The sequence below is a fragment of the Cervus elaphus genome, chromosome 27 (genome assembly GCF_910594005.1).
Source record: "Cervus elaphus chromosome 27, mCerEla1.1, whole genome shotgun sequence".
NCBI lineage: Eukaryota > Metazoa > Chordata > Mammalia > Artiodactyla > Cervidae > Cervus > Cervus elaphus.
The window spans coordinates 51,014,410-51,037,545 of record NC_057841.1 but is presented as its reverse complement, the minus strand read 5'-3'; the positions used below and the strand labels follow the sequence as shown (position 1 = coordinate 51,037,545).

General features: G+C 53.9%; 1 protein-coding gene across 7 annotated transcripts in view; it reads right to left on the bottom strand.

The window, feature by feature from the left end:
• CTIF (cap binding complex dependent translation initiation factor) overlaps positions 1 to 23,136 on the bottom strand; it is a 315,019-nt gene that overhangs the window by 135,103 nt on the left and 156,780 nt on the right. For all 7 annotated transcript variants that reach the window (XR_006338151.1, XM_043889185.1, XM_043889190.1 and 4 more), the window contains exon 7: positions 11,824 to 11,900. Coding sequence is in view for 6 of the 7 variants with exons in the window: in XM_043889185.1 (XP_043745120.1) it covers positions 11,824 to 11,900 (77 nt within the window). In the remaining variant the exon portion in view is untranslated. The remainder of the gene's footprint in view (positions 1 to 11,823; positions 11,901 to 23,136) is intronic.

Here is a 23,136-nt window from a genome sequence, read left to right as displayed (position 1 = left end):
AAGCTTCGGGGAACAGAGAGCAGACTGAGGTCGGGAAATGCAGTGAGTGGGGACTGTTCTCTAGGGGGAGGCAAGAAAGGGGTGGTGGGAGGCGGGCCAGGCCTGTCTTGGGGGGGAGGGGCAATTGGGGTAGGGGTGGTCAGGTACAGCTGGTGCTGGGGGGGTGGGGAACTGAAGGTCTGCTTGACCGCGGTTCAATAATTCCCCTAGAATAATTCCTCTGCAAACCTTGCAGTGTCAGTGTGCTAGTGACGCAAAGTTTTCAGCTCCCCATAAGGCACTGGTGAGTACACCTATACCCCTACAAGCTGGAGCTGCAGAACTCGCCACGGATGTGGGCTTGTCTGCTCCTGGTGCCTGGGCTGCGTGTCCAGGCCAAGTTAGAAAGAACTGGCAGCTCCATCAGTTCTGCATCTGAAGGGCACCAAGATGCCTGCAGGTGCTGGGAGAGCGGGCGACAATGACACAAGCTGCCATCTCAGTGATGACGACTGGGCATGCCGGGGACACCTTGGTCTTAATCTCCCCCCCGCCGGGGGAGCTCAGCACAGCATCACCTCCGGGGACCCGCGGGCCTGTCTTCTGGAGTTATTTTAACTCTGTTCGCTGATGCCTTGCCTAATTGAACCCCTGCATCACTTCTGGAAACCAGGACCTCCCAAAAATACTCCAAACCATAATAGAGGCCACCTTGGCTTCCCCCAAAAACACACGCATTGGAATAAATGGCTAAAATTAAATTACTGGGAAGACTCAGAAATAACTCTTGGAGCTCATGGTAAATGCTGACCCAGGCAGGAAGGCTCCTTGGTATTTTTAAAACCTGTGCTCCCGTCCCTGCTGGGAGCCTTGGGGAGTGAAGGGCACCCTCTTGGCCTGGCCTGTCCTCCTGGGATTGTGTGTGGGGGAGCTGGTGGCCAGAGGAAGCTCTCCCCCCACCCCAGACTGCCCTCCCCTGAGAATTGCTCACTGTTCTGGAACTCACAGCACCCTTCCTCCAGCCTCTCAGCAGGTGGGGCCCCTGAAACCTGGGACATCTCTGGGCTATTACAGGAACTTCCTAAATCGGTCCACGTATGAATCATCTGGACCAGGGGAGGGAGCTACAGGCATGACTAACCTGGGGGAGGGTGCAGAGGGCAGAGGGTGGGCAAGCTTGCCTGGTGGGTCTTGGCTGAAATCTCACCATTTGTTCATTTCTTTAAATGATGCTCGAGCCCCCCATCCCTCAGCCCTTTTGAAAACAGTGGCCCCCAAGCTGCCTTTACAGCCCTGACAAAGAGTTAATGAGGGGCTCAGTCAGGGGGTGGATGTTGGAGAAGGTGAGGGATCCAGGGGAGAGAATTCTCCAGCAGATAACTGGTTAGGGGTCCAGCCTCTGAGCCAGGATGCTTGAGTTGCAGCCTGGCTCAGCAACTCCCCGCTCTCTCCCATCCAAGTACTAACCAGGCCCGACCCTGCTTAGCTTCCGAGATCAGACGAGATCGGGCGCGTTCAGGGTGGTATGGCCGTAGACTCCCCGCTCTCTCTTTAGGGGAGTTACTCCCCTTCTCTGTGCAAGTTACTTTCCTCATCTATAAAATGGAAATAAAAAGTTATCTCCTCCCTAGGGTTGTTGGGAAGACTACACAAGCAGATATTTGCAAAGGGTTCAGCATGTCCCGAACACCGTGCCCGTTAAATCGCTGAGCGACTCCCGGGCAGGACTCGGGGTGGGCCAGGCTTGCCTGAACCAGCGGGCTACACACCCTACCCTAGGGGTAAGGTGGTCCCAGGCGGCATTCCATCTCGGGCAGCCGGAATGCTGGGACTGTGGAGGCTCAACCAGGTATGGCTGGGTGCCCAGTGTACAGACCTAGACCACATGTGGTCCCCAAAAATGTACACAGGAGCACCAGACATGGCCCAGATTTCTGGAACTTTCTGGACGGGGTGAATGCGCTGGGTTAAAGATAAAAGGGGAGCAAGTTATTTGCACTGAAAGCCCCAAATGGCCTCTAGAGTGTCTCTGTCTTTCCACCCACAGCGAAGGAATGGAATATTCCTGGGAAGCATTCTTTGTCACTGGGAAGCATTCTTTGTCATCGTTAACCCTGGACTCTCCCCAATACATTTGAAAGTTTTAGCTCCCAAAGTGTAAGAGAAGTGCCTTGGGCCGCACAAAGGTGGAAACCCAGACTCCACAACTGCTGGCCTGATCTTCCTTCCTTCCCTGCACATGGCCCAGGATGGAGGGGTCCCAGGAGCAAATGCCGGGAAAGAGGGAACTCATGGCTCGGTGCTTGGAGCCAGCACGGGGCTGGGGTCTCTCGTGTACCCCCCATCACACCTCATCTGATGGCATTCTTACAGGCTACAGTCAGTGTCTTTGGGGGCAAGAAGAAGAATGAGCTTGGCGAGGGTCCTTATTGCCTCAGATCCCCTGGCTGGCAAGGGGTGAACTGATCTAGAAGTCAAGTGAGCTTGACCAAGGCCCTCATACCCACCATGCCAGCTGCCCCGCGTGAAGGCTGTGCAGACTTGGCGCCAGACGCCCGGGCACTTGGGGCAGAAGGAGTTGCCTGTGTCCCTCCATGTTAGCAAGGGAGAGAGGGTTGGGGTTAACATTTGTGAGCCAACCCCAAATGTCCAGCATTTCAAAAAAAGGGAGACCAAGACCTCTAAGGAGCTATAATTAAACCAACTCAGGTGGCTGGTTCCTGGTGTCCATTCTACGCTCTGTCCTGGGCATTTATCTCTAGATGGCCACTGTCCTTATCAGCATCCCTTCTGCTCTCTAAGCCTTTAGGCACATGCCCTTGCCTCCTCTTCACCAGCCTCCTTGCCCTCAGGTCTCCCTTTTTGTCCTCTAGGGTTTAAGGGGTCTGGATGAATCCTAATAGCTGGAAAAAGGAGCACAGACCAAACACGAAGGAGCAGTGCTCAGCTCCCCAGCAGTGGGCCCAGACTGGAGGGCAGCAGGTCTGGCACCAGGAGCTCTGCCAAAATGCACGAGATGGCCATGCACAGACAAGGGTCCTGGGCCCAGGGACTTACTGGTCCTTCCCGGGGAGAAGGACCCCAAGGACTGGCTTATTCTCCTACAAAGTGTGATGCTGAGGGACAGGAAAGGGCGAGTCGTGAGCCAGCCCTCGGGGCCCTCTCGGCAGCCTGTTGTGCCAGGAGGGCTGAGAGAGACCAGCATCGTCCAAAGGATGATCATCTGGCCATTGTGGTCTATACAAAGGCCCGGGTCTTCTCTCAGTGTAAACCAGGCCCCCGTGTCAATCAAACACAGACCTGGACATCTGGCTTCATGAAATGAGCTGCTCTTCTTTCCAAGAGAGCTTGGGGGTGGGCGTGGGGGAGGAGGAGAAGGAGCCTAAAAATAATTCCTATCTGACTCATTTTGCTTAGAATCTGACAGGGCTGCCTGCCAGGTGGGGGTTTGCCTGTCCCATTTTCTTATCTATCTTTAGCAGGGACTTAATGAGGGCAATTTCCTCGCTGCGATATAAAGACAAACTGCGGGCAATGGCAGTGTAATCCGTCTCGCTGTCCCCTAGGCTCCTGATGACAGGATGACAATGATGGTCACTTCAGGGCTCAGCCGTCTGGAGGGCTTGGGGGACAGTGTCGGCCCAGGATGGGCAAATGAAGCAGTGGCCACTCAGCGAGACCCAAGCTGGGTAACAGCCATGGAGGGAAGTGGCTCCCGCTCTCTGCCCTCCCCCCATCTCTGCTACCACCCCACAGACGGGATAAACTACTCAGCCTAAAACCCCATCATACAACACAGTCCTTTATCTTTAGCATCCCTCCATGATTTTTTTTGATGTGGACCATTTTAACAGTCTATTGAATCTGTGACAGCATTGCTTGTTTTTGATTTCCTGGACACAAGGCAGGTGGCATCCTAGCTCACCAACCGGGGATTGAACCCATGTCCCCTGCACTGAAAGGCGAAGTCTTAACCACTAGACCATCAGGGAAGTCCCTCTCCCACTGTTTTAAAGGGCTAGCACAGTCCATTTTCATCACTCACAGTAGTTAACGCTCTATATAACTATGTAACTAAACTGCACACACCAAACTAGCGACTACTGAACCACCGCTCCCAGGAGAAAGACAAGGTTAGGTTCCTGCGAGCCTCAGGTCACAATGTTTTTTCCAGACATAGCCCCACTTTATGTGTGTTTTGGTTTAAAGACATCTTATTTACTATATATTGTTGATTCGCTAACATTGAGCTCACCGCCAACAGCGCTATAGCTCTGGCCAGAAGGAAGCTCATCCAACGTACGTACTTTCTCCAAAAGGCACATAACAGCCTCCTGGCATCTGAGACATTAGACAGCACTGCAGCTCTATGCTTGGGCACCATTTTAAATAGCAAATTCACCAACAAAAAGCACATCAACGTGAAAAACAGAGCCCTGAGTAGATCTCAGAAAAGACACTTGTTTACAATGTGACAGCTGGAGCAAGAAGGCAGAGGTCTCCGGGTTCAACCTCAGCTGGGAATATGCGGGTCTAGGTGACTTGAGTGTTTTACCGCTTTGGACTCTGGGCATGTCCATGAATGACTGTGAAAGCACTGTATTGACTTAACCACAATCGAGGAACTTTTAACAAGGAGGCAAATTTGCAAATATAGAATCCACGAGTAATGAGGACTGACTGAACTTCCCAAGTGAGTGAAGTGAAGTCACTCAGTCATGTCCAACTCTTTGCAACTCCATGGACTGGTAGCCCACCAGGCTCCTCCATCCATGGGATTTTCCAGGCAAGAATACTGGAGTGGGGTGCCATTTCCTTCTCCAGGGGATCTTCCGGACCCAGGGATTGAACCCGGGTCTCCCACATGGTAGGCAGACGCTTTACCGTTTGGGCTACCTTAATGACCCCTGTGAGTGAGTAGATGGATGGATTCAAGACACTGAACTGGATGGATTTCTGATCAGTTCCTGATGGGCAAGATCTGGGGCTCAGTTATCTTTGCAGATGAAGGAGTCCACAACTGCAGGAGAGAGGTGAGGGGCTAAAGGGAAAGGTAAGTTCCTGAAAACAAGTGTGACTTAGAGCCAGGGTTTTAAAGGCAGCGCTGGCATCCCCCAGCGTCCCTACTGGGAGCCCAGGTGTGAAGAGGAGGAGGGTGGCGTGGGCTCCAGAAGGAAACGAGGAATCTCCCGTAACCAGTGAGGGCATCAAAGGGTGGGGAAGAGCCATCAGGGTGTGTCAAGCAGTGGGCTTAACAAGCGTTAATGACAATTCTAAAATTAAACTTTTGTATTTAGAGTGAAAATGAGGAGGCAAGCATGAGGCTTCTGACAGGGAGGATGATGTAAAATTAAGGGGGTCGCTAAGAGAAAGGTTTGCCTTCTGTCAGAGAACATGTGCTGGATTAGGGAAGGTAGATTCAGCTACGGCATCCTCAGTAAGATGCTGATGGCCTCGGAGGAAATCGTGGGAGAGAGAGACTCTGAATGTTCATCCTCTTGCCCAAGGGCGAGAGCTAAATGGTCCAGAAAAAGGGAGCTCTCCATGTGAGGTCATAAAGGCCCCCTGACCACATGTCGGGAACAAAGCATTAGAGACTGCAGCTAGACGGACAGAGTTCCAGTTTTAAAAATCAGAAAAACATAGATACCATCTGTCCCAAAGAGAGTCCCAAACAGACGATCCAGAAGAAAAGGTGTAATCATTAATAGCTAGCACAGAGCCCCATAGAACAAGTCAGCGCCAGGCCAAATCTACGTCCTTTTTTGAAAGGGTTACTACTCTGACAGTCTGATTTCCCTGGTGACTCAGATGGTAAAGAATCTGCCTGCAATGCAGAAGACCCAGGTTCAAACCCTGGGTGAGGAAGAATGGGAGAAGGGAATGGCAACCTATTCCAGTCTTCTTGCCTGGAAAATTTCATGGACAGAGGAGCCTAGAGAGCTATAGTCCATGGGGTTGCAGAGAGTCAGACATGACTGAGCATCTAACACACACACACTACTCTGATATACTTGAAGATCCCTACAAACACCAAGATTCAGGGAGGGTTTACAGAGGCTTGCCCCATTGCTCCATCCTGGGACCTCCCTAACCCATTAAAAAACTTTTAAAAAGTTGAGATATAACTCACATACCACAGAATCCCCCCTTTGGAATACATAATCCAGGATTTTTAGTATCTTCCCCAAGTTGCATACCCATCGCCATCAATTCCAGATGTCTTGTTCATTTTTATCAGTGACCTAGATGATGTCACAGAGAGCTTGCAAAATCACATCTGATGGCTGACAGGAATGTCGTCCCTGAGGGAAAGAGCCAGGCCCCCAGTGAGGGTCTGGGCACGTGGTGGCAGAGGAAGAGGGGGACGGATGAGACTGCAATTGATTGTTGGAGGACCCCACGCTGCAGTCATGGTCAGTCACAGGACAGAGGCAGCAAGAGGGGCTGGGGGCTCTGCTCAACCTGCTGCATCATCTGGGGACCCGGGAGAGGTGGTGTCTGACACGGGACAGCTTCCCTCCCGCTTCCCGCCCAGCACAGCATCCGATACCAGCTGGGGACGACCGTGCCATTCTTTCGTTCTTCTCAAATCCGCTTTGCACGTGGAGTAAATGAACTGTTCTGAGACCTCACTTAATGAAACAAATTAATTTGGAGAAAGGCTCTCCTGTCTCCCTGGCTGCACAGGCATCGTGCGAGGGACTGCTAATGCCTCCATTAGCTGCCCCGCTCTCACTGCTGGGAGGCCGGCTCTGGCGCCTGGGGGGAACTGAGACTTCTGATAGCCTGGGCTGGGCCCTGTTGGAAGCCAGGAGCTCTTTTCCTTCTCAATTGTGGGTAGAGGCTGGCTCTGTTTCTAGGGAGCTTTGTGAGCGTGGCTTTCAGGGCGATGGGAATCCCCACTCCTACACTTGTTTCACTAAGGCTTCACAGTCCCCTCACCTTAACGGCCTCCCATCTCCCTTTCAAGTCCTCCTTGCGACTGAAGGCTAGTTCAATGCCCAACTCCTCCAGGAAGCATCCCGTAATTACCCCCGCTGGCCCCTTTCTTGGAACCTCCTTGAGGAATTGAGGATGCTGCATAGTCATGGGCCATGCACTGGTGGCTTCCGGGGGCCCACTGTGCAAGCTCTGCCTCAGACCCTTGAGAGCAGGGGTTATGGCCGGGCTCTTGTCTGCTTTCCCCGGAGCACAGACTGGAGCCCGGAGTGCTGCTCCATCAATCCCAGCTGGAGAGTTCGAGAGTGCTTCCCCGCGGTGCTGGCTGTGATGTGCGCCCAGGGCTGGGTTCAAGAACAATGCATGCACCCGGGGCTGCTGGATGTGCCATGACAGACAATCCTCAGCGGTCGGCCCTACAAAAACTGGGGTGGAGAGCGGCCGTTTCAAGGTCAAGGCTGTCCCCATCCGATGATGAGAGCAGACACAGGGATACAAAGACCTGCCTGTTTTCTTCATCTGGGGACAACTCTACAGAGTGTCACCCCAATTTCAGGACTCCTCATAGAATCAGAACTCCCCACCCAGACATCACTGCAGCTCATGGCCCCCTCTTGCCCAATCCGCTCCCCTTCCTTCTGGGACCCTAAGGGCACTCCTGAGTCAGCATCCTGCCAGTTCATCTTCATCCTGGACCCCGCTTCCCCGGGAACACAGGCCATGACCTTCATCCTTGGCCTCAGATGCCCATTCCTTCAGAAGGAGTGGGGGTGGGTTGGGGGGGAGATGAAGGAAATCCCCTTGGAGGTGAGACCTCACTCAAGGTCAACACCAGCAGCGGGTCAGCGGCACGGCCAGGACTCAGCCCTCCCGTGTTTGCCAACCCCACCCCCACCCCCTTGCAGCCTGAGGGCAGGGAGTGCCCCCCAGTGCATGAGCCTCTGTGGCCCCCACTTCCATCAGTGGGTGTCCGGCCCCGGTGGGGACACAGCACCCAGAGGCAGGCTGCTCTTTTAGGAACGCACGAAACACTCATTTAGCACATTCATATCGTGAGACGCATAATTCTGTCTGAAATCGGCAAACATCTTTAACTCGTTCCCCAAAATAAACAAGCGGTTACCAGTTGCCCGTGTTTTGAGAACATTTTTAAAGGAGAAAACCTTTGAACTGTTCACGAGCTTAACCTTTTCCTTCTGCAAAATGAGGAAAAGACGCCCACGAGTCAGTTTCAGACACCGAGGCCTTCGGAGCCACGCATAGAACGTGGGCGCAGAGTCTGCAGATGGCTGCTCCTGGGGGCCCCCATCCCTGCCCCCCCGACTGTGGGGGCAGAGCTCTCAAGTTGATTCCGAGAAGAGAAACAACTGATCCCGGGTGCCCCACCCCTGGAGGGGATGCAAGGAAATCTCGCTGGGCTCACAAGCAAACCTGGCACCCATGGGCATTTGGGATAGCCCCCCTTGTTCCCCTGGCCCTCCGCCTTGCCTCGGCAGACATCTGCAGTCCACTTCCGCCTTCTGGTGTTTTCTGAGCACCTCGGATTCCCACTGATCTGAAGAGTGAGCTGCCGCTAAGACCTTACAGGGATGAGCTTGGTTAAGCTTCCCAATTAGTGAACCCATTTTACAGAAGAAAGAGATAAAGTTTTCAAGGTACGAAATCATTTTCCAAAATCATGGAGGTCGCGAGCAGCAGAGGTGGCATTCACGTCCCACATCTAATTCCAGGGCTTGTGCCCCAGACTTGAACAACTGGAGAATAAAAGGACTCAGGACCCACTCAAGACCTCAAGGAGCCATGGGGAACTCAGATATGATCTAGACTTCCGTCAGGGTTAGGGCTCTAGAGCCCAGTTTAGAAATTCCTGTTTCAGGCTTCAGGGTGAAACACAGACGCCCCCAGGGTCTGAGACGCACCTGGCTGCCGGGTGGGTGATCGCAGCTCTCAGACACCACGTCCAGCTGCTCTGCGGTCAGAGCGGAGGCCACAGAGCCCCGCAGAGCCTCGGAGACAGCAGGGGATGGAGCCGACCGCCTCCCTTCACCTGACACTGCAGCCGCCGCCACCAGCCCGCCCCGGTTCCGCCTCCACCAGCTCCCTGCTCTAGGTCTTTTCTAGATCACAGGTCCACTGGAGGCTGTGGAGTCAGAAGGGCCGAGAACCGCAGTCAGCACTTGGGAGTTCAGCTTGGCTGCTTCTGAGCTAAACAACCTTGGCTGGTGTCCCTGGCCTCAGTTATTCCATCTGTTAAAAGGAAAAGCACCGCCTTCTCTCCCTTGCAGCCAAAGGGGAGAGATCAGAGGCCTGACACAGACAGATGCTGGCTGTGCCTTCGGCCACCAAACCTGATTCCGGTCACCTCCCCACCCTGACATCCAAGGAACGCAAGCCTCTCTTGGTGTGGCTGACACCCCACGACCAGGAAGGTTAACCTACAAAAGTGTTAACCATCAAGGTCAAGTATACAGGTTTGGGGCTCAGCAAGGCCTCAACTATCCATCAACAGCTGAAAGGTTAGGATTGACCAGATGATATTCTGCAGCCATCCCTCAAACATCAGAATCACTCACTCCACCAAGAACGGATCGGAAGGCCCCTAGTGCTGGCTGCCTGCTTTCGGACAGTGAGGTCCCGAAACTGTCTGGCTGCCTGCTTTTCTCCTGAAAGTCCCCACCGCCTGCAGAGACCGTGGCGGCCGAGCGTTGTCCTGCACCGTATTCCAGATTGCGAATACAGGTGGGGCCCCGCCTGGCGCACAGCATGGGCTCCGCGCGCGTCTGCTGCCCTGAATGGCAGAGTCTGAGCCCCTGATGGTCAGGATGTTTGTTCCGTGAGCCCGTCTGTGGTCCAGAGGAACACTCTCTCCTTTCACTTCAGCTGATCTGCTCCAGTTCAGAGCCCGGGAGAGGTGGGGCGGCCGCTCCTCAGCACTCAGTATAAATCTTTCAAGAGTTTACTGGCATGAACATTCTTTCCCTGCAGTCTCCTCTCCCCTGGCCCCGGCCAGGGAGCCTCTCCTCACAGGACATACTTTCCATCCCTTTAATCATCTTTATTGCCTTGCTTTGGACCCTGTCCCGGGTCCACATCCTTTGCGAGGTGTGCTGACCTCACCGGGCATTTGTTAACACGAGCGCGGCTCAGCGGAAGGCCAGCTTCCCGCTGCCTGTATATCACAGCTCCTCTTCCTACGTTCCTGGGTCACGCTGCTGCTTTCCGGAGGCCTGCACTGTCCAGGGGCTTGGGCTGAGAGGGGTGACCTGGCCCCCGAGCGGAGGTGTGGCTGACGTGGACGCGGACAGCAGCCCGCCCCTGCCTGCTGTCCAGGGGTCCCAGGGGGTGACTTCTCCTGCGGAAGCTCGGGGACTCCCTGAAGCTCCACACACATTCTGGGGACCAGGGGGCAGAAGAGGAGTGACATGCCTTTCCTGACACCTCCTCGGTCCCCATGTGAACCCCACTTCTTCTCTGGGGGTGCTCCCTCTTTCCTCTACGGGGAACCCAGAAACCAGGGATTAGCTGCACAGCAAAAAGGCAGCACGTAGAGAACGATGACCACACTCTGGTCAGGCCAGGAACAGGCTGGGTCCAATCTCCCTGCTCCATTTTCCCTACTGATGCCACTACATGAAGTGCCGGGTGGGTCTGTGTTCTAAGCCCGGACTGCCTGCCTCCCAGCTGGCTGAACACTCACCATCCTCTGGGAATGCTTCAGTTCCACTAAATCCACCAGCTGACGACATTCCTGGGGACTGGACCTCCATCCACCTCGAGTTGTGGCCACCACCCAGCACCCCTTGTTCAAGGCCCACGTGTGTGTGTGTGTGTGTGTGTGTGTGTGTGTGTAATGTATGTGTGTGTAGGGCGAGGAGGGGATCAGGGACCCTGGGCAGCCCTTGCCTCCAAGAAGTTGCACAAGAAGAGGCGTTTTTAATTCTCTGAGCAAGCAAGCTGGCTGAGCTGTTTCTTGGCTCTCTGGGAACATTCTCTGTTCAGTAAAGGTAAAACCACAAGCTATCGCCTTTATCTAAGAAGAAATCCCCTGTAGAGGAGAACCTCGTTTTAACTCTTCAAACAGAGCCTTCCCCCCTCCCTTCCTTCCTTCTTTCCCTCTTTGTCTTCCTCCCTCCCTCATTTTCATCCAGAAATCATTTATGCATGTTCAAACAAACGAAAAATACTCGAACCCTGCTTTTGCACAAGTGGCCACATACGAAAGAAATGTTCTGCACCTGAACTTTTCCATTCGAAATACACCCTGAAGACCTTTCCTTGTTAGAGAGCCTTTTAGGAAACACAAGTTCAGCCTCCCAGATGCCCAGCCTCAGGTGTTTGCTCCTATCCAGACCTTTCCCCAGGCGCTTTTTCTGGCCCCTTGCTGTCACCCAGTTCTCTGCATCCCAGGGGAGATCCCGGTTTCTGCCTTAGTTTATAAGAGCACTCCCCGCCCCCCCCTGCCATACACACACCCCAGGGCATTCGAGAGAAGCAGCGTGTGTCGCTGTCACAGCCCAGCCCAGCACAGGCCAGGGACGGGGCGGAGGAGAGACAGAGAGTCCTAGAACTGTGAGCTCCAGAGCCTCCTGGAGGCCATGTGTCAAAACACACGCCGGCAGGTCAGAGTCCCCCGAGGACTGCTGCTGTGGCTGCCCAGTCTGTGCAAAGACCTTTTCTCTTCCTCAACTGCAAAACCTGCCCTGGACTCCTGCAGGGATCCAATCCTGGGGCCACCCAAGAGAAGGGCGGCCCCCCACCATGTAACCAACCCCGCTGCAGCCATGTCACCTCGTATTGTATCAGCTAGTGACCAGGAAAAGCAAAACGCAGGCCAGGACCGCAGCTACACAAGGGCCGGCAGAGGCAAAGAAAACCCAAAGCTGGCAATCGAGAGTCTCCTACCTTCGGTCATTTCTCCTCCTCCGGAACAGCTTCTTCGTGTGCGCGATCTCCACCTCGTGGGGCATCGGGTGGTAGCCCTGCGTGGTTGGGGGAGGAAGAGGGGCGTCAGTAAATCTGAAAGACAGCAAAGAACTTCCGGGTCTGAAGGAACCTAAAACAACATCTACAACAACAAAACGAAATCGAGAGTTTGGAAAGGCTAGGCTCTGACCGCCAAATCCAGATTGAAAAATAGAGAATATTCGAGTCCACGCATTTCCCACCAGGTGATGATGCTGGAATCATAGAACTGAAGAACAGCGGGGTCCCTAGACTTTGTCAAATCCAGTCATTCAAATGAGAACACTCAGGTTAGGAGAGATGGATGAGGAGGTGCAAGGTGTGGCAGAGAATTAGCAAGAGAATCAGATCCTGGAATCTGATGGTGGACAAACTAACCCTCTAACATAAGGCCTCCTATCACCATGGGAATGTGACTATCTTCCCTGAGCTGTGGAGAGGAACAAGGAGACACAGCCTCCTTGCAAACCCCGAGCCTCATGCAGCCAGAACGCGCTAGGACCCAGTTTTCTCCTCCTCCTAGTCCAGGAGGCCTCATGCAGTTTTTTTTTTTTTTTAACCAAAGATCCTTGTTACTTATACTCCTGGGGTGTATTTAGGGGAAACATGCAAATAGCTAATGTCTTTTTAAATGTTAAATTGTGGGAAATTCTAAGGTTGGTCTTTTGAATATTGTCATCATGATAACAACTATGTATACACATGTTTACATCAAGGCTGGAAAGAAGTGTCAGTTGCTCCATCATGTCCAACTCTTTGTAACCCCGTGGACTGGAGCCCTCCCAGCTCCTCTATCCGTGGGATGTTCCAGGCAAGAATACTGGAGTGGGTTGTCATTCCCTTCTCCAGGGCATCTTCCTGATCCAGGGATTGAACCTGGGTCTCCTGCGTTGCAGGTGGATTCTTTACCAGCTGAACCACCAATGTATTTACATTGAGGCTGAAGAGAAACCCTTTTCTTACCATGCAGGGCTGATGGAGTAAAATGCCAGGCAGCAGGCAGATTTATTTGCAGAAGGCGGGCTGATCGCCAGCTCTTTTCTTATCGCTCCCCTCTCCCAGGAAAGTGTGTTCTGGTGGGACACAGGAGAGCACTGCCCTTCTATTGTGGTCTGGCTGGGGCGGGGTGGGAGGGTTTGAAGGCTGGCGGTCTGCGGGGCAGGGGCGGCCTGGCGTGGACCCGGGACACCTGGGTACCGGTTGTGATGCAGAGCACACAGCCTGAGCGTGGTCCCCACGCTGCCCACAGGGCCGTGGACGTGCACGGGGTCAGAGGGTGTGACAGGCCCAGTGTGCTGGAGAGGGCTCAGGGAGAGGCCAGTGAGCCCCTAGCTGCACTTTACAGACAAGGAGACGGAGGCCCAGGCCCTCAATGGGGACGGCGCGTGCCGCTCTCTGGATTCAGGCTCCACAGTGGAGGGTCCCGGTGGGCTGCCTTCCCTGGGCTTTGCCCCCGACCACAGGGCTGATCAGCCTAGGACGCTGGTAACCCCGTCAGCGTCGGGGTGCTTCCTGGAGCGGGAATGAGGGCGCTGGGAGGACAACAGACTCAGGAGGATACAGGGACCCTGGCCTTTCAGACACCAGCCCTGACTCCATTGAGTCCAGGGAGGGAACGGCACAGTTCAAAATTTATTTAATTTACATTATGTATATTGTCGGTCCCTCCCTCACAGCCTGTCTCTTGCCTCCAACAATCAGGCCGAGAAGGCATGAATGAATTCCGGCTTGGGCAGCCACAATGGGCCCCTGCGACCTGAGGATGTGCTTTGTTTAATGGTTTTCTCAAAGGATATTATTTGCTTTTCTTTAATACAAAACACAAACAAGGAAAAACACCAAGTCTTCCCCTCTCATTTCCCCTCTCCCACCCTGACCCAGCTCCGGGCTGGCCCCTTCCCTCCCTCCCAGCCTCAGGTCACTGCAGGAACACACTGGGCGGGCCCCACACAGACAATGGCAGGAAGCCGAGGCTCCCTCTCAAGCTGGAGGCCTGGACGGGGAGCTGAGCCCTGAGGCCGGGCCGAGGGAGCTGTCCCGACACTTGGCCTTCCACGAGCTCACAAGGTGCTGGCCTCCCCTGCCCAGGCTCCAGAGTCCTGGGCTCTGACCTGCATCCCTGCCTCCCCGCTGCCCATGGCTGCAGCTGAGGGGAGCTGCCCTGGTGACCCAGACTCATGGAGTTCCAACTCTCTGCCAGGACCCAGTGTGGCCCGGTGGTCACGCAGGACCACTCAGGGCTTCTAACAAAGCCACTGCTCTGACTTCTGTGTCCTTCCATTGCCTCCAAATCACTAATATGCATGTTCAGTTCAGTTCAGTTGTTGCTCAGTCGTGTCCGACTCTTTGCAACCCCATGGACTGCAGCACACCAGGCTTCCCTGTTCATCACCAACTCCTGGAGCTTGCTCAAACTCATGTCCATTGAGTCGGTGATGCCATCCAACCATCTCATCCTCTGTCCGCTTCTCCTCCCGCCTTCCATCTTTCCCAGCATCTATATAAAATGCCAGAGTAGTTAAAAGTCTGGGCTCTGGAGCCACACTTCCTCTTGATGGTTATGTGACTTTGAACAGGTGACCTAACCTCTATGTGCCTCAGTGTCCACATCTATGAAATGGAGATAATAATAGCGTCAGCCTCCTAGGGTCCATCTGAGGGTTAACTGCATCGATAAACACGTAAAGAATGTAGTAGAGTGCCTGGTATGCAGCAAACCTCAGTAAGTATCTCTGGTGTGGTCACTGCCATCATCATTTCTCCCATCACGCTGACCCTCTCTGCTCAGGGCTGAGCTGAGTGTGCCAGGACAAGCAAGGCTGCTCTGGTTCCTGTTCTCAGGCTCCCAGTCCTGGCAGACACAGTCCAGAGGAGGCCGTTTATGAGGGAAGAGGGTGAAGGAAGCTCAGGTTAGGGAAGATGGAGGGAATTAGCAGAGAGTGCGGGGGCCAGGCAGTGTGCTAGGAAAGGGTGGAGGAATTCTGCCTGTGTTCTTTTTGGTCAAAGGCTGGTGGATCCCAGTGGGAGGCCAGAAATCAGCTGAACAAAGTGACAAAGGTGACAGAACAAAGCCTTGCACTTCTGAGGTCTCCCCTCCCCAGGAGCACCCCAAGGCCAGTGCTATAGAGGACTGGTCCCACCCACAAGGCCACCTGGGCCCCAGCCTACCGGCACCATGGCAAATAAATGAATGAATGCCTGCGGCACCTGTGCAGAACTTTCAGACTGTATACTTTCAGTCCTGTATAAAACGGGGTGCACTGTATTTACACAGGCTTCACTGGAGGACCTACTTCAATCAGCCCCTTTGTTCTTCAAATTCAAACTGGTGGGGGTACCACGTGACACACACAACCCAATGTGCTGCCCACTACCCCCAAAACAAGGGCATCTGGGTGTCAAGAGAGGCAAACACGAGGCCCAAAGAAGAAGAAGGAGAGAGACCGTGAGCTTAGCCATGATCTGCCATCAGATTAGCTGCTGACCCAGGCTAGCCCAAGTTTTTTAAAGCCACTGGCGACCGATGAGGCGGGTATATGAATGTTCAAAGCAGCAGTATTCATAACAGCCACAAACGGAAACAAATCAGATGTCCATTAACTGACGGCTACATAAATATGTGGTGGTTCAATACAATGGAGTATTACACGGCCATAAAAAGGGAGGAAATTCTGATACAGGCTGCAGCATGGAGAATCTTGAGAACATCATGCTCAGGGAAAGAAGCTAATCATCAAAATCCCCCAAAAAGTTCAATTTCATTTTTATGAAATGTCCAGAATTGGCAAATATGCAGAAACAGCAAGTAAATGAGTAGCTGCCAGGGGCTGGGGGGAGGCAGAATGGGGAGTGACTGCCAGTGGGCTTCAGGTTTCCTTGGGGGGTAATGAAAACAATCTGGAATTGGACAGTTGCATAACCTCATGAATATACTAAAAACCACTCACTCATATTATTTTGAAGGGTGAATTTTATGGCATGTGAATTATATCCTTATTTTTAAAAGGTGGAAAAAATTTTCCTGGTAGAGGTAATAGCAAGTGTTTAAAAAAGAAAGATCCAGCCACAGTGAAAAATGCCCTCCCCTCCTTCAATTACTTTCTAGGAAGCAGCTGCCCAAAAACACAGTTCCTGCAAAAGGGCTGGAAAGGGTGGTATGTGCAGGACAGGGCATCTAGTGACAGTAAGGAACCTAGAGAGGAGCATGAACTGGTATCCCCAGGCCTGGCCAGGGACGACGGGGCTCTGGCTTTGGGCCAGAGATTCCTCCCTGCTCTTTAGATATTAATAGAATGTACCCGTTGAGTGGAGAATGGGAAATTTATCAGGTCAGAATGACCATTTAAGAGTATATAGTAGTCTTTGCTCTATCTCTTTACTCAACAAATCCTTCTATCCCATGCTCTGAGAGCGCCCCAAGTGGACATCAGTCCAGTTATGAGCACTGCCCCCACCCTGACCCCCGCAAACGAAGAGGAGCCCCACCAGCCTCTGGATCACCAGCTGGCGTGTGAGTTTGGTCAGCCAGTCAGGTGCGCCTCTGCAGCATCTCCCTGGGCCCCCCGGGCCCCCCACTTCTCCTCCACCTCTCCGTATGAGAACCCGTCTCCCTGAGCTCTGAGACCTGGCTGCAGTTCCCCCTGCCTAACCTCTGACCACTTTCCATAACTAAGTGGGCCTGGGAGACAAGTAGATTTTATAAACCAAGCCTCTCCAGGGAGGGAGGGAAGGCAATACTCCTTCCACGTGCAGCTCGGGCAGAGGACACGTGAAACACACACACGCACAATCCCTCTCTCATCCCAGAGGTCAGCACTGGCCTAGGATGTGGCATTGTGGGCACCATGTTACCGCTCGGGTTGCAGAAACCCGTTATGTGAAATCCGCCCATCCCAGGGCAGGCTAAGGCTAATACCTCACAACCTGGGACAGCAGGTACTTCTGGGGGATTAAAGGCAGGTGCAGCGGAGCTGCTGACCCTAGACTGGGATGCAGAGGTCTCACCCTCAGATGGCAGCTATAAACAAGCATCTTGGGTCTGAGGGTTTGGGTTCGGGAGGGAGGGTCATGCAAGCATGCTGAGCCAGCCAACACATGTGATGGGTGGCGCTGAGACCAGCTGACTCTGTGATAAGAGTGATGTATGTCCACCCAGCCACAGCTCCCCTCCCCCACGCCCCACACTCCCCACCCATCTACCCACCCACTCATCCATCCACCCATCCACCCACCCAGCTATCCACCCACCTACCAATCCATCCATCCACCCACCCACCCATCCACTCACCCACCCACCCACCCATCCACCCACCCACCCAGCTATCCACCCACCTACCAATCCACCCATCCACCCATCTTACAAATATTGTTGTTTTAGACACTGCAGATACATTAGTGAAAAAGCAGGAGGCAAAATGCTTGTTCTTACAGAGCACACCTTCTAATGACAGGAGAGAGAGGACAAACAAGTAAATAGATAATATGATCAATGACGGAAAATCCTATGGAGCAGAACAAGGCGGGACAAGGGGATGAGGGCCGCAGGGGTGGGGATGGTCAGGGCGACGCCTCTGTCACTTGCCAACTAGCCATCAGTCCCTCCATCCACCTGGCCATCATTGGTTCTTCCTCACCCAAGCAGCTCTGAAGGCCAACCACGTGCCAGGCGCATCAGAGGGGAAATACCAGAACGCAGAGCCCCAGTCCCAGCCCGGGGAGCTCAGGGGAGCACAGACGCGCAGGCCGCCACGTGACGGGCATCACCGGAGGGGCTGCATGGATGTCTCTGGCAGCCGTGAGGGAGGAGCGGGCAGCTCTGCCCGGGGCAGGGGCAGGGAGGCGTTCACCCGGGGCGCTCCCTGAGCTGAGTGCTAATGGGTGGACATGACGGAAGAGAAGACGGTAAGTTAGGACCTCAGCCTGTGGGCCAACAATACCCACAGAGCAGGTGGGGTGTCGAGAGACGAGCCAGGACTGCGGGAGGAGGTGGCAGCCTCCTTAACCCTAACCCTAACCCTAACCCAGCCCCTATCAAACCAACAGCTCAGTCTGCTGCCCAGGTCTCCGCCTCCAGAGAGATCAGGATCCTGATCTCTTCGAAAGGACAGACGCAAAATTCCTACAGGGCAGGCAGCATGTGACCTGGCTCTGGGACCGATGCTTCCTGGCCTGGCCCCACCCTCCAGTTAGTTCACCTGGAGGGACCAGGAGACTGGAGGGAGCAAGCTCCGTTGCTCCCCGGCCACCTGGTGGCGCCCTGGGCCCGGATCCCTGGCTGGGCGGCTGCCAGGTGAGCCCCCTAATCCTAAACCTCACCCCCTAGGTGAGTTCAAAGGGCGAGGACCCATCTGGCTCTTGGACCACTGTGCATGAAGCCTTGGAAGGGTTCCGGGCTCAGGTAGGTGTTAACTAAGTACCTGTTGAAGAAGCGAAGGAAAGTGCATGGGAGCCGAATGCTGGTTGAGCCTCTACTGAGCAAGGTCTCTGGCCAGAAATACCAAGAGGATGCTGGCGCAAACACGTAGCACACCTCTCCACCTCTCGGACCCCGAGGCAGGGCTGCGGGACGGTGTCTCACTCGGGGCTGAGATTCCAAAGTCAGCCAGGGCGGGAGGCCAGGCCCCGCACACCCACTTCACCCTTGCTGCACCCGCAACCTCTGAGACGACCTGACCGCGGCTCCACCGGCAGGCCTCCGTTCCCCACCTCTTCGGGCGGCTCGCCCTGCCCCTGCCCCTCTCTCCGCGGGCTGGTGGGTGCGGGCCCCCGGTCACTGCTCTGCCCGGTTCCCCTTCAGTCTTGCAGGATGAGATTTCGAAGGGCCACACAGAGCTCAGTCCTACGGCCGGAAGCTTCATGGAACCCCAGACCCACTTTCTCCTCAAAGGAGATTTTCCTGATATTCCCGTGACCTGTGATCTCTGACCACTAACCTCCCCGCCCTCCCCGATCTGGGTCTGATAGAAATCACCCAGACCTATTCTCACGGGTCTGTGGTCTCTCTCACACAGCAGCTCTCTGCAAAGGGAAGGCACATAACACAAAGACGAGAGCTTCTTCCTGCTGTGTGAAGACCCCACCCCGACTGGGGTTGACCTGGACAGGCCTTCGGGGGAGCTGGTGCAGCTGGGACACGCCGGGGTTGGAAAGCAAGGCTGAGGATCCCGCCCCAGGCCACGCGGCAGCGGGAGGCTTCAAGTGCAGCACTAGTCAAAGCCATCCTCAAGGTGACTCCAGCCAGAAACACACACAGAATCACAGGAGTCCACTGCCAGGACGTGCGGACCTTGGTTCTTTTCTACACCTTGGCTGCCTTTCCTAGCACACCGCACAGTGTCCTGAGAGGTAAGCCCTGTGGCCCCAGGCCTGCCCTCTCCAGACACCTGCCCACTTGGTTATCCATCTCTCCTGGATAACCGAGTCTCCATCCTGGCCTCTCGGAAACCATGGCTTCCTCCTCTTCTTCCCAAGGTTGAGTATCGGTCCCCCCTGTCACTCCCAAGAATGCTTTGAAACGCCTGGAAACTAACAGCTTCCTCCTCTCCAGAAAATTCCAGATGACCTGGAGTGGAGGGCGCCATGGACAGCCACCCAGAAGAACTGGATGTTGGTTCTGCTGCACCCACTGGGTGAGCCCAGGGAGCTGGAGCCCCACGGAGGCAGGACAGACTCAAGCCAAGCCAGCTGGGTTCCGCAGGCCCTCCGTCTCCAGCCCAACATGGGGAGACATCCCGAAGGCAAACAGTACAAAGGAAATGGAGCACTTGGCAACTTAAGGGGCCATAAAAATACCAAGTACAGCTCCCCTGACAATGAGTTTGTCTCAACAGTGGAGCCTTCCTCTTGCTGGGTCATGTTTTTTTTCATAGCTTCTAAGAAGCTATCCTACCAAGCTCCACGTGGGCAGGATGTGTGGGTCACGTCCAAGCTGAAACAAACAGGTAATGTTTCTAAAATTCCTGGAATCTCCAGGCTGCATTGCTATTCAGAGCAGCTGACCTGTTTCAGAAAAAAAAGGTGGGGGTCGGGCGGGCTAACTCATGTCTCAATTCGTGATCTTCTAATTTTTCTCTTAATTTATTTGTTTTAATCAGCAGAGACCCTTTTAAGAACAATACCTCAGCTGGAGTCCCAATATGAAAACACAGAAAAAGGTCAAGAGGACAGAGGTGCAGAGATGGCCTCTGAGAGATCAACGCTCACCCCCTGCCTCTGGCCGCCCCCCATTTGCACCCTGAACCGTAAACCTACCCTTCACCCACTCTGAAAGACTTGATGTTGGCTCCATAAGACCTGGACATTCTTCCAGAAAAGGAGCACAACCAAAGCTCTCTGGTCAGGGTTTAGCGGGGTCTGCGCACGCATGCTTGCAAAGTTGCTTCAGTCATGTCCAACTCTGTGGGACCCCATGGACTGTAGCCCACCACGCTCCTCTGTCCATGGGGATTCTCCAGTATTCTCCAGAATATTGGAGTGGGTTGCTGTGACCTCCTCCAGGGGATCTTCCCGGCCCAGGGATCAAACCCAGGTCTCTTAATGTCTCCTGCATTGGCAGGTGGGTTCTTTAGCACTGGCGCCACCTGGGAAGCCCAGTGGGGTCTACCGCACATGAATATTCTGCCTGTGGAGGTCTTTCGGGTGTGGGCCCTCAGCATTCATCCAGCAGGCGGGGGTTTGCGCCTGCAGGGAGGTGCAGTTACAGAGGCCAGCTTGCTGGAACGTGGCCTTCCTTAGATGCCCTGAGCTAATAAAACCCATCCCTCCTCTTTCCTTCAAGTTGGGTTTCTCACTGTAACAGCCTCGTAACTTGACTAGTAAACCCCACAGAGCCCTTAGGCAACCTGGGCTCCAGCACACTGCCCGACTGGGATACCACTGGGCAGTTATCTCATCCAGCCCTCTCCTCCTTCTTGTGAAAAATGAGGATGAAAATATTTGCTCTTTCTACCTCCTGCGTCACGTATCTTTAAATATATTGCAAGTTGGGATTCTGTTACGTGTGACCAAAAGAGTCCTAAATAGTTCAGCATGATGCAACTTTAGGTGTTGTTTCCAGCTCATCTTAGTATATCCATGAAGTCCAGCAAAGTAAACATGGCGGTCCCTGCCCCCTCCCGCGGCCAGCCACGTCAGGAAGGACCCCCTGGGCAATGCCAAATACTAACGACATGGGCTTGATAATTTCTGAGCAAACAGAAAAAATAGATGAGAACGTTGATGCCAAAGACAGGACTTCAAGCTAACAGAAAAATGTTAGGGAATTTTGTCTCTGTTATATGGTACACAATATAAAGGAAACAACGACTCAAGTGCTGCTCTTTCAACCACGGTCAGTTTCCTATTTGCAACCAAGGTACTCCTGTGATGGGTGTGTGTGTGTGTGTGTGCTGTGTATGTGTGTGTGTATGGGTGCGTGTGTGTGTGTATTTGTGTGTGCTGTGTATGTGTGTGTGTGTGTATGTGTGTGTGTGTGTGTGTATGGGTGTGTGTGTGTGCTGTGTATGTGTGTGTGTGTGTATGTGTGTGTGTGTGTGCTGTGTATGTGTGTGTGTGTGTGTATGGGTGCGTGTGTGTGTGTGTGTGTGTGTGCTGTGTATGTGTGTGTGTGTGTGTGTGTGTATGGGTGTGTGTGTGTGTGTGCTGTGTATGTGTGTGTGTGTGTGTATGTGTGTGCTGTGTATGTGTGTGTGTGTATGTATGTGTGTGTACATGCATGCCTGCACAGGGAGGGCTGTTGCATGGTGATTATCACCCTCTCTGAGTTGAAGACCATGTGAGACCCAGTGGCTCAGGATCTCATCCAGGTGACAAGCCCTGGACCAAGAGTCTAGAAGGAATCCTAGCTGCATCCCCGCCCCGCCCCCCATACCCCTTTCAGGGCTCCTGTTGACGCAGGGACAGCCACACGAGCATGGAGGTGGCAGCCAGATGCTCCCACTTCCCTGATGAGTGGTTTTCACTGGGGGTCCTGGACATGCTGCCAACCTGAAAGGGAACAGCTTCCTGCTGTTGCAGACCAGGGGCAGGAAGGTGCGCTAGAAACACACTAGGAACAAGTGGCCACGGGAAAGATGCAGGGTCTGCTCTGCAGCCTCTGGGAAAGTTGCCTGGGCACCTTTGGACGCATGTGGCCTGAATTCCAGTCTCTAACTGGATGGGGCGTCCGTGACAGAGATAAGACTCAAAGCCTGGAGAAGCCTATAAAGCAAACTCAAGAGAAGACCAAGTAATACTCACTTAAGTGACAGTCTTTGTGAGGGAGGCAAGCTATGAATAGTTGTATGTCCTTGGGGAGGCTGAAAAAGCATCTTGGGAACTGAGGCAACAATGGATTCTGGAGAAGGAGTGAGAACTTTAACAGTTAGAAGATGCCCGCCACATTCTGTGAGCACACGATGTATCACAGAGAAAACCCAGACTCTGCCTGTGTCCCCAAGAAGTCCATGGGCCGCCGGGAGCACAGGTACATAAGCAGAGTTACTACTCTGGACCTGGGGAAGTCACAGGGACACCCAAGGGGCAAAGAACCAGTAGAGGAAGGAAGGGAGGCCCAAGACTACCCTTCGAGTTACTGGAAGGCTCTGAAGTTAACAGAAGCAGAACCAGAAAGGCAAAGGCCCCAGCAGAAGCTACAAGGAGGAAGATCTTAATGGCTGAGGCCAGACAGGCTGAGAGGGGCCAGTCCCACCAGTGGAGGACTGCGATCTGCAGGGATCACACATGTAAGAGAGACCAGGAGTCCCACTCTGCTACGGCAGGGGGATGACTGGGTGGCAGGCTCCAAGGAGGCAGACCTGGTCTCCTTAGGGACTCAAAACAAAGCTTCTCCTGCCCGAGGCCGTTGTGAGGTAGGCTGGCCCAAACTGTGAGTGGGAGGCAAGAACTGATGGTTGGGCGGGGAGGGGGGGGTCCCCCAGTCAATGGCCACTCCTGGGTGTGGCCACTGCTTCTTGCCCCGGATCTGTGCTCTTTGCTTGGTGTGAAAGCATGGGGTGAAGGGGAATTCGGGATGACAGCTGCAACCACAGCCCAGGTAAAGCCCAGGGGACTCCAGGGGGGATCTCAGGATCGACTTTCTTGTCGGAGCTTTTAGCTTCACATCCAAAATAGCATCTTACATGTTGCAGAGGTGCAACAAGAATCTTCCACTTGTCTGATGACGCTGGTGGTTGGGGGCAGGGCCGTGAAAGGGAGCACACATGTGGGAGACAGCTCAGACCTGAGAGAGACCTTGCCTTTACACTCCTTAGCTGT